Here is a 15097-nt window from a genome sequence, read left to right as displayed (position 1 = left end):
CTTCTTCACACCAATGAAAGGAATATGTTGATTAAGAGTTGTAATGTCTGTATGTGGACTTGTAACAAGCTTCACAGCAGACTTCTGTTTCCGAAAAAAAAAGGCAAACATCAAACGCTTTAAAGCCTGATGAAAACGGCTGTAACACTTTATAATAACCATCATTAATAGAATAAAATATAATGCTGTAAATGGTTAATAAGTGATGTGTAGTTCATCTATGAACATTATTTGGATGGCCACTATCAAGTTGCAACTAATGTTTATAAACCTTTACAATCGTTTAACAAATGGTTTATAAAGAATTACATTGTCTGCTAATGCTTGCAATTATAAAGTGTTACCCCAAACTCTTGAATTGATTCATTAATATGAATTTAATAATCAATTATAATAATAGGCTGTACTCTGTGTTCTATTATGTAACCTGACTGAAATCTAAACACATCAGCATTAATGTAAATGTTAATCATTTTCACTTCTTCTTCTGTAGTTGTCAGCTCGGGGGTCGGAGGTCGAGGGGAGCTGAGTTTGGCGGAGGTCCAGTGCCACCTGGACAAAGAAGGGGCTTCTGATCTGGTCATTGATCTCATCATGAACGCTACCAGTGACCGGATCTTCCAGGAGAGCATATTGTTGGCCATCGCACTGCTGGAGGGTGGAAACACGGTCATCCAGGTAAGTCAGGTTTACTGGGTTCAAGAGTACACAGTGCACAAACGGTGCGGAGGAGGATGAGTGTGAAGTGTTAATGAGGTCCAACACTCACACTGCTCGCCTGCAATTAAGTAGGACACCCAACAGCATTCCCTTCAGGGAGGCATGAGCAGAATCTTAACAAGGAGATGTTATCTCAGGGGTTCAAGCTACGGTGTGAAGACTTTGAGTTACTGCCCTGGAGCTCCATTCTGTCAATAAGAAAAAATGATCAGTTGTCAGTGTAGCAACCTTGGCACATTTTGAAATCTGGACTTAACAGTCGGGCGCAGGAAGCATCCTGACATGTTTGAACTTATTGACGTTTTGAGTTATGAAAAAAAGGAAAGTGAAGGATGGGAGAAAGGGAAGTCAGAAAGGAAAAGGAACAGTAGTCTGCTGGGAGAGGTCAACACTGTGCAGCCAAACACGTCATCGCCTCCCCACAGCCAGCCAGGGGTTGCTAGGGCAACACTGACTCTTTGCGAACCTCACAGCAAGCAGGTTGAGAGGAGAGACAGCTGTTGTGTTTGCACCTGCATTATTTCAGTTTTGCAGGGTGTGTGTATGCGTGTGTGTGTCTGTGTCTGCATGCATGAACTTTGTATATGCGTGTGTTTGTGACCAAATGTGTGAGTATGCACTGCTTGTAAGCCATCTATCAGTGTATTCTGGTTTTGAGGTTTGTGTATTTGTGCTCTTGTGTGTTCTCTTGCATAAACCGGTCTGTTGCATAACAGACTTGTATTTGCATAATGTTGTTACTACTGTCGGTAATCTTTGGGAATCTTATGATGCATTTGAATCCGGTTCTTGACTGTGTTATAAACGTTGTTGTTAGCGTTTTGTCACCAGCACTGGAGGACAGCCTGTCCCCTGTGACGTTAGCAACAGGGCAAGCCATTGTTATCCAAACCGCTGCACAGGTGCAGGTCAAGATGAATCGAGTCATCTTTCTTTAATTGTCCGGATTTAGCTGAAAGTTTATGTACTGCCGTGTTTAGCTTAGTTTGGTTTATTTATTTGACATGGACATAACAGGAACATTGGTGCTGCAGCATACAATCATGCACAAGCGCCAGATGCACTTAGTGTCTATAGCAAGATGCTAATTTACAACACCTGCCCACGAGAGGGTTTTTTAAAAGTTAAACATAGAAAGACGAATACAAAACTATGTAGGAATAGATATGTCTGTGCAGGTGTGTTAGGTGTGATAACAGTATTTCTCTTTCAGAAAGTGCTACAGTTTGAGTTGTTCTCATTTGTTTGTTCATTAGCAGTGGCGTTCGATGTATAATGTCACATCTTTTGGACTGTTATGGAAAAGTCTGACCCTAGTCTTTCACAAAGAAATCCACAGTCCAGCAGCATTAAACAACTTAAACAAATCATCCACAGGCTAGACAGGGAAGGTCACATTACAATCCACTCACATTTTGCCAATAAAAAAGTGATTAATACATGTAAATTAGTAAAACTTGTTGCATAGAGCCCCTTTAATTAACACAACATATATGCACATATAACATACATATAACATATAACAACAAATTCAATTTGGGAATCAATTCAAAGTGTAAGAATTGCAATCCCTCTGTGAATCCCCACCCCTAGTCATTACCTGATAACGCCTGTCCTCATACACAAAGGCACTCACATGACTCCTGTTGCATAAGCTGCTGCCTTGGCGAATGACGCCCGGAGCCCTGGGCCTCCTAACATTCCAGCCGGACTCTTAACTGGGTCATGACTTGACGGGGGAAAAGAGGGCAGTAAAAGGTACAAGTTCTCCAGAGCTAACAGATCCCAGTGTCTCTCTGGTGCTACCTGAGGTAAAGCTCCCTACAGCCTCCCTTAGGACAGATCAGTTCATCTGACTTATTGACTTTTTGGCTGTCCTTTCATGTGTTAATTGACCTGTTTTAAGGTCAAGGCATGAAGATGAAGCTTAGTGTCCTCAAAGTAACCTGTGGCATACATTTTGAACTGGCTGTGCAACATTTTTGTCATGTCTACATAAGGCCATTGTATATATTTGCAGTTATTTGTCTGGCTTGAGTCACAGTTTTGAATGTAAGTGTTTCACACATTCAAGTATCAGAGAGAACTTAGGGTGTGAATTAAAGACTGTTGTATCTGGGGAAATAGCACCAAGTTATTTGCATAAATTACAGAGAATCAACAGTAAATGTATGAATTTCTACCTCTGTATCCCTCTACAATACAGTGTTTTTTCTACTTTGGGTTTGCTGATAGAAATGAACCTCAAAGTGAACTTTTTAAGCAGAGCAGTTTTTTTGGCTTAAACAAGGAGAAGACACAATCACAAAGAAGCTTCTTGTTTCAAATCGAAGTTAGGTGTTTTTCTCTTTCAGCATGGTGCTGAGACAAGCGAGCTTTGTTGAAGGATCATGTATGGTTCAGAGTGAATTTACAACATATCAGCAGATGCACCACATTACCCTGTCTTACATAACGATGGCTTGCCTGCCCCCTTTTCAAGACAGAAGGGTTCTTGTTGTCTAAATGAAAAGCAGGACAAAAACATGCCCAGAGATTTCTCCAAGCAGTCTGTTTGTTTGTTTTTGAGGTAATTCAGGGTCGTAGCCTAGCCAACCAAATATCTGGGAAAAAGGAAGAAGCAAGTATAAGCCGAGAGAGAAATGGAGAGATGTTAGTTGGCTTTATTCAGGGCCCAGAGCTTGGTGCTAGCTGGACTTGATATAGCAGAAGTCTGGAAATCTCGGCCCAGCGTCAGAGCTGCAATGATTAGTCGATTAGTTGTCAATTATTAAAATAATCTCCAACAGTTTTGAAAATCGATTAATCGGTTTGAGTATTTTTTTGTAAGAAAGAAAAGTCAAAATTCTGTGATTCCAGCTCTGAATATTTTCTGGTTTCTTTACTCCTCTATGACAATAAACTGTATATCTTTGAGCTCTCAACAAAACATCAGACAAGACAGACATTTGAGGATGTTATCTTCAGCTTCGGGAACGCTTATCAACATTTTCTAACTTTATAAACCGAAATACTAATCAAAGGAAATAATCAACAACATTATCAACAATTAGTTAGTTGCATTCTAACCAGCACGCTAATTAATGAGTCATGAGAACCTGTCTAGCCCTGCAGATGTGTGATAAGTTTGTACAGGAATAATCAGACTCTGATGTCACTGATACACTTAGTCAATACACAATCACTAGAAATACTGTTGATGCAATCTCAATACTTACTCTAAACTTGTAATTCCTTATCTTGGCATCATCCCCTGCACTGAAAAAAAATATTTGTTGGTTGCTTAACACATAATAACTCAAATGCAGGACTCTTTGAAAGTGCACAGCTGTGACCAGTGTGAACCAGGACCTCATACCAGCAGTTTGTATTAAATACGTGTTGAGCAGTCACATGGTAGCAACCCTCACATAGTTGAAATACAAAAAGAAACACCAAAAACCCAAGTAAAGGAAGTGGTTTTGTCACACGGTTTTAACAGAATTTAATGCACAGACTTAATGGGAAATTTTAATGGCACACAGTGCTTATACAATGGTGCACACACATGTCAAACATACCTACATAACTTTCCATTAATAGCATCAAGATAACATGATGTTTGACACGTGTGCTCACACCCTTCAGGTTGTTGTCCAATACCCTGACACTGCTAGTGTAACTTAAGCAGACATGTAGCCCACGTACTGTATCACAGCATCAAGCTACACTCCTGCATACTCATCTGTGCACCTCATTAACACATGAACACACTCCTGGATATACTTAGAGGCTCGAAAGCTCATTCCAAAAACAGCCCTTGCAGCGAGAGAGAGAGGGAGTATGAGTGTTATGTAAGAAAAGAAGTGGAGACGCTCTGCTCCTCCCAGCCCTCCATCCATCTACCCGATGCTGCCTTCATGACCTCAGATCTGTCACAGGAGCAAACAGGTGCTGCCACTCTTACTCAACAGGCTTGTTGTGACACGCCGCTGCCCTCAGCCCTTCCAACTGAAAATGATTCACTCCCCCTCCCCACCTCCTCTCGCTTCAAGTTCATTTTACAGCTACCTCTTGGAAAGCTTTAAAAAGCTTCTGTAAAGTGAGTTTCCAGGCATCAGTGTCATCAACATACCAGCTCTCTTCTAACCACAGAGTGGGCAGGGGATTCTCCTTTTAAAGTCTAGTTTATAGATGTTTCATTATTTTAGTCCTGCCTTGTGCAGCTTTTTAGTCTGATCAGTGTATTTTGTTGTCGTCACTGGATACATTTTGCCTGGCTCGTTTCCAGTGCAGAATCCTGAGATCTCACGCTCATGTGCATTTCTTTTTCACCTCAACCTCCTGTCTGGCAGTCTTGTTGTAGCTCCCAAGAGCACATCTCTGTGGTTACCAGCAGGGCGTGGTGGAGTACGCCACCGAAGCCCTCAAATAAGCACAGAGATGGCTTTGTCACTCACAAAGGTGTCAGGCTGGAAAGGCGGGAGAAGGATAAAAAGAAAGGAAGAGCTGGTGGTGTAAACAGGCCTTACATAACCAGCCCGTGTTGATGCCAGGAGCCGCGGTGGCAGCTGACAGGGAAGGGAGAGAAAAGTGGGAGTGCAGAATAATCAGAGAGGAGGCCCCGCTGTGCCGCCATGTTGAATCTGTAGGATAGGAGAGTGAATCATGAGTCTACCTGAACCTGCTGTGCTGAACATGACTGACAACCACAGGATCAGCAGAGCTCCCAGGTGGCTTAATGGCTCTGTAGTGGGACATGTGAAGGGCTAAACTGCTTCAGAGGGAGAAGCTGAGGCTGATTGGCTGACTGACCATTTTCTTCAAAGAATGACTCAGCAGGGAGAAGTGGAAGCTAAATTTTGTTCAGATTGTTCTGGTTTGTTCTGTGTTCCGTGTTTTGAAATCATAGAACAAAACCGAGTAAATTGCTTATAATCCGTGTTCTCATGATTCATGGATATGCCAAAAGCCTGATCATCATGTCAATCATAGAGCTTGATATCAGTCATTTTTTCAGTCCCTTACTGTGAGAGATAAAATCATTTTTTTCATTAAATAAAAGAAGTCCATCTTTTAAGAGGTTGAATGTTTTTTGTTTTTTTTTTACAGAATTATTACTTAAAGGTTTTAGTGTTTAACAATTTTTGATACTCATAACATTTTGATTGTTACAAAACAGTAGAGGCCAGCCAATACAGGATTTCTGGGGTCGATACCAATATTGGGAAGTAAAAAAAAAACATTTACACAGAATATAAACATAAACATGCATGTTTTGCAATTATCTCTCAAAATAGATATGTACGTAATGCATATAATTCATTAAGATTACCCAGATTATGTTCTGTACAAAGTTTTCATATCGGCACATATCAGACAACATTTCACCAATACCGATATATCTGTGATAAGCCAACTGATATATTGGTCAGGCTCTACCAAAAAGTACTGGGGTTTTAAACACAGCCCTAGTTAAACTGATTCTGCAGGCAGAGCAAAGAGATGGGTTGTTCCGATACCAACAACAGTATCGGAAATGCCTCTGATGCTGCCTAAAATGCTGGAATTGGTATCAGCGGGTACACAAGCCGAAGCACCGTTCCAGTACCACATAATATATTTATTACACCTACAATACACCTGCAATCAACTGGCAGATTGTTTTACTGCACAAGTAGCCAATATCCATAAAAATCGATAACATAACATCCATACATGGTTAGTATTGTACAACTGTTAAAAATAATAATAATTTTCTCTATATATGTATTTTAAAGCACATCAGATCAGGATTAGGTTTTGGTTGAAAGGTATCTAAATCAGTATTTGAGAGGGAAAAAAAATGGCATCAGTACATCTCTAGCAAAGAGCAACAGTTTTTGCATATTATTTTCATTTTGCCTTCGGCATGTTTGACAGACAAGCGTTGACAAAATGATTCCCTTTGCAACAGTGAAGAAAAACAATCTTTTATGGCCATAGTCATGAGGTCTACTTAATATGGTAATCTTGTAAGGTTGCTGTCCTGGAGCTGTTGTCTGGAGAAGTCGGTCTGCTTGCATAAGTCTTCTGCTGACTCTTAATCAGATCATTATCAATGAATGGCCCTATATTGTCAACAACATGATGTTAACAGCTTGAAAAACAAGCAAGAAGAAACTGTTGCATAAAGGAGAGGAGGAAAACAAGTCAGATTTGCTAAATGCATTAAGTGTTCTGCATCCTTCAGGACTTGAGTCAGGTGACTCTGCAGATATTCTCACTAAGTAGGTTTCTTATTTTCAAAGAGCTTTGATGCAGACACGTCGCGCCAGTGCCGTGCACAGCACTTGCATGGAAGCTCACGGTTTGCATGTCTCTCCCTTCCTTCAGAATCTTAATGTTGAGCTAAACCTGGAGAGAGTATTGTGTAACAGGCTTTCAAAACTGCCCCAGAATCTATGTATGCTATAACTCCTGCTTGCATCGAGAGGATGCACACACACACACTATCGGACCCTTCCTCCTCTCTCTCACACCACCCGCTCACTTCGTGCCGTTCTGGCACTGAAATGTAGGCCAGGGTTTTCCTCTCTGCCTCTCTCCAAAGCTCACCCTCAGTGGGCTGATGTAACAGTGTTAGTGCTGAGGCGCCGTGTGCCCTCACTGTAACCACTCAGCTGATTACAGGTCTTATGTAAGGAGGGATTGTGGGGAGGAAAATGGGACAGAACATATGAGCCTGTTGCAGAAAAACAACAGCTCCATGCACACAGGGCTTTACACAAGACAGCCCTTTGTGTAGTAGAGCTATAGGCAGAACATTTCCTTCCTCACCTTGACTTCACAAACTGCTTACTCATGCTGAATCAGACTTTTGCTGTTGTGTGGTTGTGAAGCTCATAAGTTTGTGGTCAAGTGCAATCACACAAATTTGGTTTTTATCGCAAGGCAAGTGAGGCCAATTCCATGAACATGTTTCTACAGCATTGTGTGTTGTGTGTGTTTACTGTACGCGCAAATGTGTTGTGTTGGCACGCCTTTGTTTATGTGTGTGCACAGGCACGCTTGTAAAGTTGGTGCATTTACAGTACTGTGTCTGCAGCACGGTGTGTAGCTGTGCATGTATTTGTTGCTGCGTGTCAATCCCAACTCTTGTCTTTGTTTTCACCGTGGCTAGCCTGTTTGTAAGTGTTAATGCCCAGCATAGTCCTCAGGGTGCCAGAAGCGTGTTGTGCCCAGGGAGCAAAGAGCAGATGGTGTAAAATCAGGTGAGCATGGTGCGGCCTTGCAGCATGTTTTCCTGGCACTGTGAGAGGAGGCTTATGTAACTGCTTCTAACCGAACAACTGGCTCTCAGCACAGTGTAGAAACTATAAGAGGGGCAACAAGACCTTGATAAGAAATGGAGGGTAAAAACTAAGTTAAAATAATAAAGTCCTCTGACCTTGTAGATGTTCTTCTCTGATCAGGGTAAAATGAAAAGAAACATGCTACTGGTAACATGTTGTTGAAAGTCAACGACCTTGAATCAGTATGTTGGCATAACAGTAGTTCCTAAACTAAAAGTCAGAGAGCAGAAAGTGGTGTGTAAACACATCCGTCTGGAGCAAAACCCAGAAGTGTAAGCATGATCCAGAAATAGCACCCGCCACATTGCAAAATTCGGGTAAAAAAATACAGTGGCAAGTAAAATAAATGGGTGACGTGCTGCAATGTGGGCGGTGCATGGTTTTGGCAAGAAGTCAGTTTTGAAACAGTAATGCAGCAAGTTGGTAACAAGCAATATTGTATTACAGCTAAACAGACCACTAAAATGTATGATATGTCCATCCACTATCTGGAACCGATCCCAGCTGATATTGGGTAAGCAGTGGGGTACACCCAGGATAGATCGCCATTTATTCACAGGACTGACATATAGAGACAAACAACAATCACACCCATATCACACCTACAGGCAATGTAAAATTAATAATTTACCTAACGTGCAGGTCTGTGGACTGTGGGAGTAAGCCAGAGTACCCAGAGAGGACCCGCACAGACACATGAAAATTCCTCAGAGAAAGGCCCTGACCCAGCCAGGTCTCAAACCCTGGACCTTCTTGTTGTGAGGATTAAAGATTATCATCATTAAGGATTAATCACCTGATTATAGTCTCCATTAGCCAATTGGTTGATTCTTTGGTTGGTTTGAAAAACTTCCCAAAAATAGTAAGAAATGCCATCACAATTACCCTGAGTGCAAAGAGACATCTTCACAGTGCTTGTTTTGTCCAACCAATAGTTTGAACTTCAAAATTCTTCAAACTGTGAAGATGGAGCCTTGAAATGTCATTGCATGAAAAATTACAATTATTAAAATAGTTGATGCCCTGCGGTAACATTGCCCCCCAGCAAACTGGTCGGTACAAAGGGAACACCATATCTTAATGTTTTATAATGTTATATGTTCATTAATGTAAATGATTTTAATAATGTTTTATGGCCCATGGACAAATATTTGTCCTGGTAATTTTTTTTGGCAGAAAAACCAAAAATGTCATTTTTGGCCTTAAGCGTAAGACGCATTTAAAAATGTCAGATGATGAAGTCTATATTACATGCATTGTCCTCTTCTTTTTTTGTTTTACTCCAGCGGTCATTCTACAATCGTTTGACGGGGGACAACAAGTCGGAAAAATTCTTCAAGGTGTTTTATGAGCGAATGAAGCTGGCTCAGCAGGAGATTAAAGCCACTGTGACTGTCAATACTAGTGACCTGGGCAGCAAGAAGAAGGATGAGGAGCCGCCAGACAAAGACACACCAGCACGCAAGAAAGGTGAGGACTCAGGAGTTGAGGAACATGTTAGATCCTATTCTTAAAGGAATCACACACATGGGACCATCAGAGTGGCAAAAAAATCTATCTTCTGTACACAGTCTGTTTAAATAGTCTCCAAATGCCCCATTGATTGGTCTTAAAGTCATAATGTTCTTTGTTTTTTTTAAGTTAAGACATGTTAATAAAACCTAATATTATTTCCATGAAAAAAAGACTATATATGTTAATAATGAAACAATCAGTACATCAATACTTGACCTGTGTGTTTATATTCAATGGTCTGTCTTTGACTGACGCTCCTGTACCTGTGATTAGTCAAAGATGTGCCTGTGGTAGCCGTAGTGACAGAGGAGGTGAAGGAGCAGCTAGTGGAGGCCTCTGCTGTAACCAAGAAGGCCTTCACGACCTACCGCCGCGAGGCCGAAGCCGAAGAGCACCAGGCAGCCGCTGACGGCACCCCCGTCCCGACCCCTGATAAGAGTCAGGATGAAGGCGAGATGAGTGTCATAATCACCATCATGCAGCCCATCTTGCGCCTCATGCAGCTGCTCTGTGAGAACCACAACAGAGATCTGCAGGTCAGCCATTAAACCAGCCTCTTCTCGCTGTAGTCTTTTGAATTTGCGTAAACCGCACCGCCCCTGGCGCCTTAGCCCACGGCATGCAAACATTTCCTGACCTGTGTTCTGACTTTCTATCACCACACTGGCTTATAAAGAAATGAAACCATGTAGAAAATAGGCAACCATTTGCAGAACTTCCTGATGCAGCTGTTTCCATATCTTGTATGTCTTGGTCTGGTTTCACTATGAGGAGAGTGTTGTTGTTTAGTAATGGCTCGCTCCAGCAGCCCAGACACAAGACTTCCTTCTTGCACTGATTCTGTTTACACCCCAGACCAGGGCAGGCCTTCATTAAATAATAGTTGGCTCTGTGCTGAATCGCTCTGTCTCGTCCATCCTGACCCAGCGTGGGTGTGAGATATTGATTTACTGGGAGCCATGCAGCACAAATTCAATGATCAATTCATTGAAATGTTTCTGTTCCTTCCAAAGACATGGAGTCATTGTCTGGCCGGTGTATAGGCTTACGTAAGAAGACTAAAGTAGATGGAGGCTCACAGCTCTCAAATTGATTTATTTATTTCTCACTCACTCACTCACTCACAAAATGTCTTTAGGTTTCCTGAGTAGAAACTTAAAGGAGTGGTTCTGGTACCAACCATCTCCTCAGACCATGACTTATCGGCTTGCTTTAGCCCTTAACAATCTGAAATGTAAATGTCAGTTATCTTCACATTGTTTATATCCATGAAATCTGTCCAATCTAAGCTGCAAGGTTATATAAGTCAATAAACCAACGTAATTGAGAAAATTATGAAAATTGTGTCTCAATTTTTAAAAAATGAAAAAAAAAATCACTAAATTGTACTAAATAAACACAAAAATCTTGATTCAAAACAATTCTGAATCTAGAAACATGAACAAAACATTTCTTAACACTAAGTGATTTAAACAATTTCAAATTTTTAGTTTTTGAGATATTTGCAATTTTATGAGCAGAGAGCAAAGGCATTTTCATCCCAAACTGGTCGTAGGTGAATACTGTTTGAGCAGTGATTGTCTTGACGAAAAATATATATCACACTGCCCAGATCCATATAATAGCATAAGTCCTGAGAAAGAAGGATAAGCCCATTAGTGTATATTTTATCTCCATCCATCTCCAGAACTTTCTGCGCAACCAAAATAACAAGAACAACTATAATCTGGTGTGTGAGACGCTTCAGTTCCTGGACTGTATCTGTGGCAGCACCACAGGAGGACTGGGTCTGTTGGGACTCTACATCAATGAAAAGAACGTAGGACTCATCAACCAGACTGTGGAGAGCCTGACTGAGTACTGCCAAGGTCCCTGCCATGAGAACCAGGTGAGATACGAACACACAGAACATGTGTGAGTGTGCAAGCTCACACTTCAACAGTTTTCAACAGTGTGTTTAGTCTGCAGTTTGTCTGTGTAGTCATTTTCCTAACTGCATACAGCCTCTTTCACTTGGATGTTAAAATGTGGTTTCCTTTGAGCACTTTATCAAATTATCCTCAGCTTACATTACACTGACCTTTTCATTTTAGTAATTGTACTGGTGGTTTTGCGTGGGCAGCACTGCAATTAGTCCTGAGCATTTGTCTTTTCATGACCGACACTTGGCTGCCACACTGAAGCCATGCAGTCACTCATATTTGTTCAACAATGAAACACCAGCCTAGACTGGGCAGCGTGCCTGTATTTGTTCTTTGGTATGGATTAGCATTGCTTAGTCTACTCACATGATGGTGGCACTCTCTGTTCAAGCCGCTCTAGGGTTGTTTTATGCGGAGTGTGAAACAGGCATGACTAAACAAGAAACTGGCTAAATGCAGTCGCTGTTTGAACTGTTTTCAGTTCCCTCAAACAGTGCTAAAAGGACGACTGCCAGACTAAACAAAGCTCTGTGTTCAGATCTACTGAGACGGGAAAGGGAGGGACAAGTGCTAGAATTATTTTTGTTTGTGTGGTATTAAGTGTTGTCGTTAAATGATGTCAAGAGACTTGCTTTAAACCGTTTGGCTGCCACAAGCCATTGTTTTGTTTTGAGGTGTGGCACACATTGGGTGAAATAAAATGTCATTTGTGAGAACAAAGCCAATACTCCTGAAACTTTACCAAGAGTTATGACATGTACCCAACCTCAATGGTAAACTTAAGGGAATTTGATCGATATGGGGCACCACAGAGGAAAAAGAAAACAACTCGCACCGAAAAACACACTTAGCTTGTAGATGTATTTTACTGCTATCCAGACAGCAGTTTTTTTTTTTTTTTTTAAGGCCCGCCAACATGACTTGAATCATTGGTTGTTGAAAAAACAATTCTTGATGGCACAATTTTTGTCAAATTTGTCATGCATCATTTGGGACTTTGATGACAGATTCACCGAAGAACACCGCAATTTGGTGCTAGTATCTCTGTCATGACTTTAGTTCATCAAAATCAATTTTGTTAAACTAAAATGGTAATTTTGCGGTAGTGGTAGTTGTGGTAAGTTTTACCTTCCTGGTTTGTTTTATGACATTAGGATTTAGCATCATTGCTACCGCTAGCAGCCTCGCTGCAGTCCAAAGCAAAAAAACAACAGTAAGAATCCCAATTAGAGCTCTTCCATCAAATAAATGCCCTTCCAGTCACTCTGGTTTTAATTCTCTATAAGTTTCTATATTTGCCTTCTTTGCCCCTCCATCAAGGGGGATCTTCCTCTTTTGCAGGGTGGAGTTTACACAGTTGTCTTGGTTATTCCACCGTTACCCTGGGATAACTACCGAAAGCTATCTTATAGCTATCTTATAATGATAAGTTTAAGAAAAAACACAAATCAGTTAAGTGGCCTGCTGTACTGCTGCGTTTACTGAGGATGTCAACAAAACTCCAGCAGCATCAGCTAACAAAATTATATTGTATTGTTGATAGTTTACATAAAACTTCCTGTCACTCTGGACTCTCCCTTCAATCATAATGCTGTTCTTCTGAATAAAACTAGAAACTACTGTTCCTGTCCATACTTTCATTCACTTTTAATGTTATTTGCTCCTCAGAACTGCATTGCCACTCATGAATGCAATGGCATTGACATCATCATCGCTCTCATTCTCAATGACATCAACCCTCTGGGCAAGAAGAGGATGGATCTGGTGCTGGAACTCAAAGTGAGTGATTATAGGTTGGTTCAGTGGTTTCAAAGAGGAAACAACGCTTCAACACATAACAGTTTAGTGTTACATAACAGGCATATTTGTTTTGCTGTTTGATGTTATATTTTTCTTAATCCTGTGGAGAAGTGTCCTCCATGTACACATGACATCACATTGAGACAATGTTAAAAGTCCCAGAGATTTAGATGCTTAAAATTAGTGAGAGTTTTAAAACATCAGACCTCAAACATGACATGTAAAGTGAGAAATGAATCATTGAATTGCAGAGTTACTGTACAAATTACAGCAGTGACAGTAGCTCTAAAACCAAAGTGCACTGCAGTGTAATGATAGTAATCACAGCCACACCCCACTGTTATGAACTACTTGGATAGCTCAAGTCAAGACACATCATTCTGTAGAGATTATCAAGTCATATGCTGTCTTGAATTGAGGATGCCAAAATATGTTATTACATAACCTCATGATAAAGTGCTTCAACGTGAATTTAATTACAGTGACATATGGCAAAGTGAGAATATTTACAGATAGATGTCACAGTCTGAGATGCTGAACACCAGGTAGAGAAAATGAACCTGAGTTGATTCTGTTGGCGCTGTTATCTGTACTCTCATCTTTTCTCAGAATAATGCCTCCAAGCTTCTTCTTGCAATTATGGAGAGTCGCCATGACAGCGAGAACGCTGAGAGGATACTGTACAACATGAGGCCTAAAGAGCTGGTGTGTATGACTTCACACGTATCATCACACGGTGCTAAGTGGATGTTATCTGACAATCAATATTCTTGCAGGTGGAAGTGATCAAAAAGGCCTACATGCAGGGTGAGATAGAGGTGGAGGAGCCGCCAGAGGGTGAGGATGGAGAGGAGGAGCACTCTGCATCGCCACGCAATGTTGGTCATAATATCTACATCTTGGCACATCAAGTAAGCCACCAGCTATCTGTAGAATCAGCATGGAGACAAGCGCACCCATGAAGTGAATGAGTGAATGCTGGTCACGTAATATAGCGCATAGCCAGTAAAAAAAAAAAGGGCCAAACTGTTACTGTATGTCTGTGTCATTTCCTGTGGTTGTTACAGACATGTGATACCTGCCGTCCTACACTCATCTCCTCTTTTTCAGCCCTCGGGCTGTGTAAGGCTCAACAGCAGAGTGTCTGTTCAAACTTTCATTTAGCTTAACAACAACAATTATAGTTACGCAATGCCCACTGTCAGTCCACACCCTGCAGCCTTGTGGCTGAATGGATGGAACATTTTTCATTCAAAGAAAGAATACATAGCATGTACTGTGGCTCAGCATTGCAGCACAACACGCGTACACTTTAAAGGCAAACCTTTCTGATAAAAATAGAAACAGTTTCTGTAGTGATTCTGTCATTGTTCAGTTAATCGTTGATCTGATGGTGTTTGTTGCCATTTCAGTTAGCGCGTCACAACAAGGAACTGCAGGCTATGTTGAAGCCAGGGGGGACATATGGAGAGGGCGACGAGGCCCTGGAGTTCTACGCCAAACACACAGCTCAGATTGAGGTCAGTTAATGTGTCCATGTGCCATTTTGTATCTGCAACTGTCATTGTTATATTTTATACTTAACTATTACAGTTGAACACTCCCATGATTTCTATGTTGTCTGCCCACTGTTTGACAGCTATTATAAGATATCTGTTTTAGCTGCAGAGGCTTTCAACATGCTTTGGAATCACAACTGACTTTAGGCATGTGATGGTGTTTTTCCTGGCCTGCTTTCAGCCTTTTTGAGTACACTGAAAGAATGACAAGCACCTTTGGCATGTTGGCACGCTTCCCCGTGTGCGCCCAGCGATAAGAAGGAATGCT

General features: G+C 41.3%; 1 protein-coding gene across 1 annotated transcript in view; it reads left to right on the top strand.

The window, feature by feature from the left end:
* Nucleotides 1-15097, top strand: part of itpr1b (inositol 1,4,5-trisphosphate receptor, type 1b) — a 96824-nt gene that overhangs the window by 57121 nt on the left and 24606 nt on the right. Inside the window, exons 43-50 of the mRNA XM_073468456.1 lie at nt 494-678; nt 9320-9503; nt 9822-10084; nt 11236-11436; nt 13139-13249; nt 13880-13975; nt 14047-14181; nt 14683-14790. Coding sequence (XP_073324557.1) covers nt 494-678; nt 9320-9503; nt 9822-10084; nt 11236-11436; nt 13139-13249; nt 13880-13975; nt 14047-14181; nt 14683-14790 — 1283 coding nt within the window. The remainder of the gene's footprint in view (nt 1-493; nt 679-9319; nt 9504-9821; nt 10085-11235; nt 11437-13138; nt 13250-13879; nt 13976-14046; nt 14182-14682; nt 14791-15097) is intronic.

Source organism: Pagrus major, chromosome 6 (assembly GCF_040436345.1).
Source record: "Pagrus major chromosome 6, Pma_NU_1.0".
Lineage (NCBI taxonomy): Eukaryota > Metazoa > Chordata > Actinopteri > Spariformes > Sparidae > Pagrus > Pagrus major.
The sequence above is the reverse complement of the archived record's forward strand: the minus strand, read 5'-3'. Positions and strand labels throughout refer to the sequence as shown.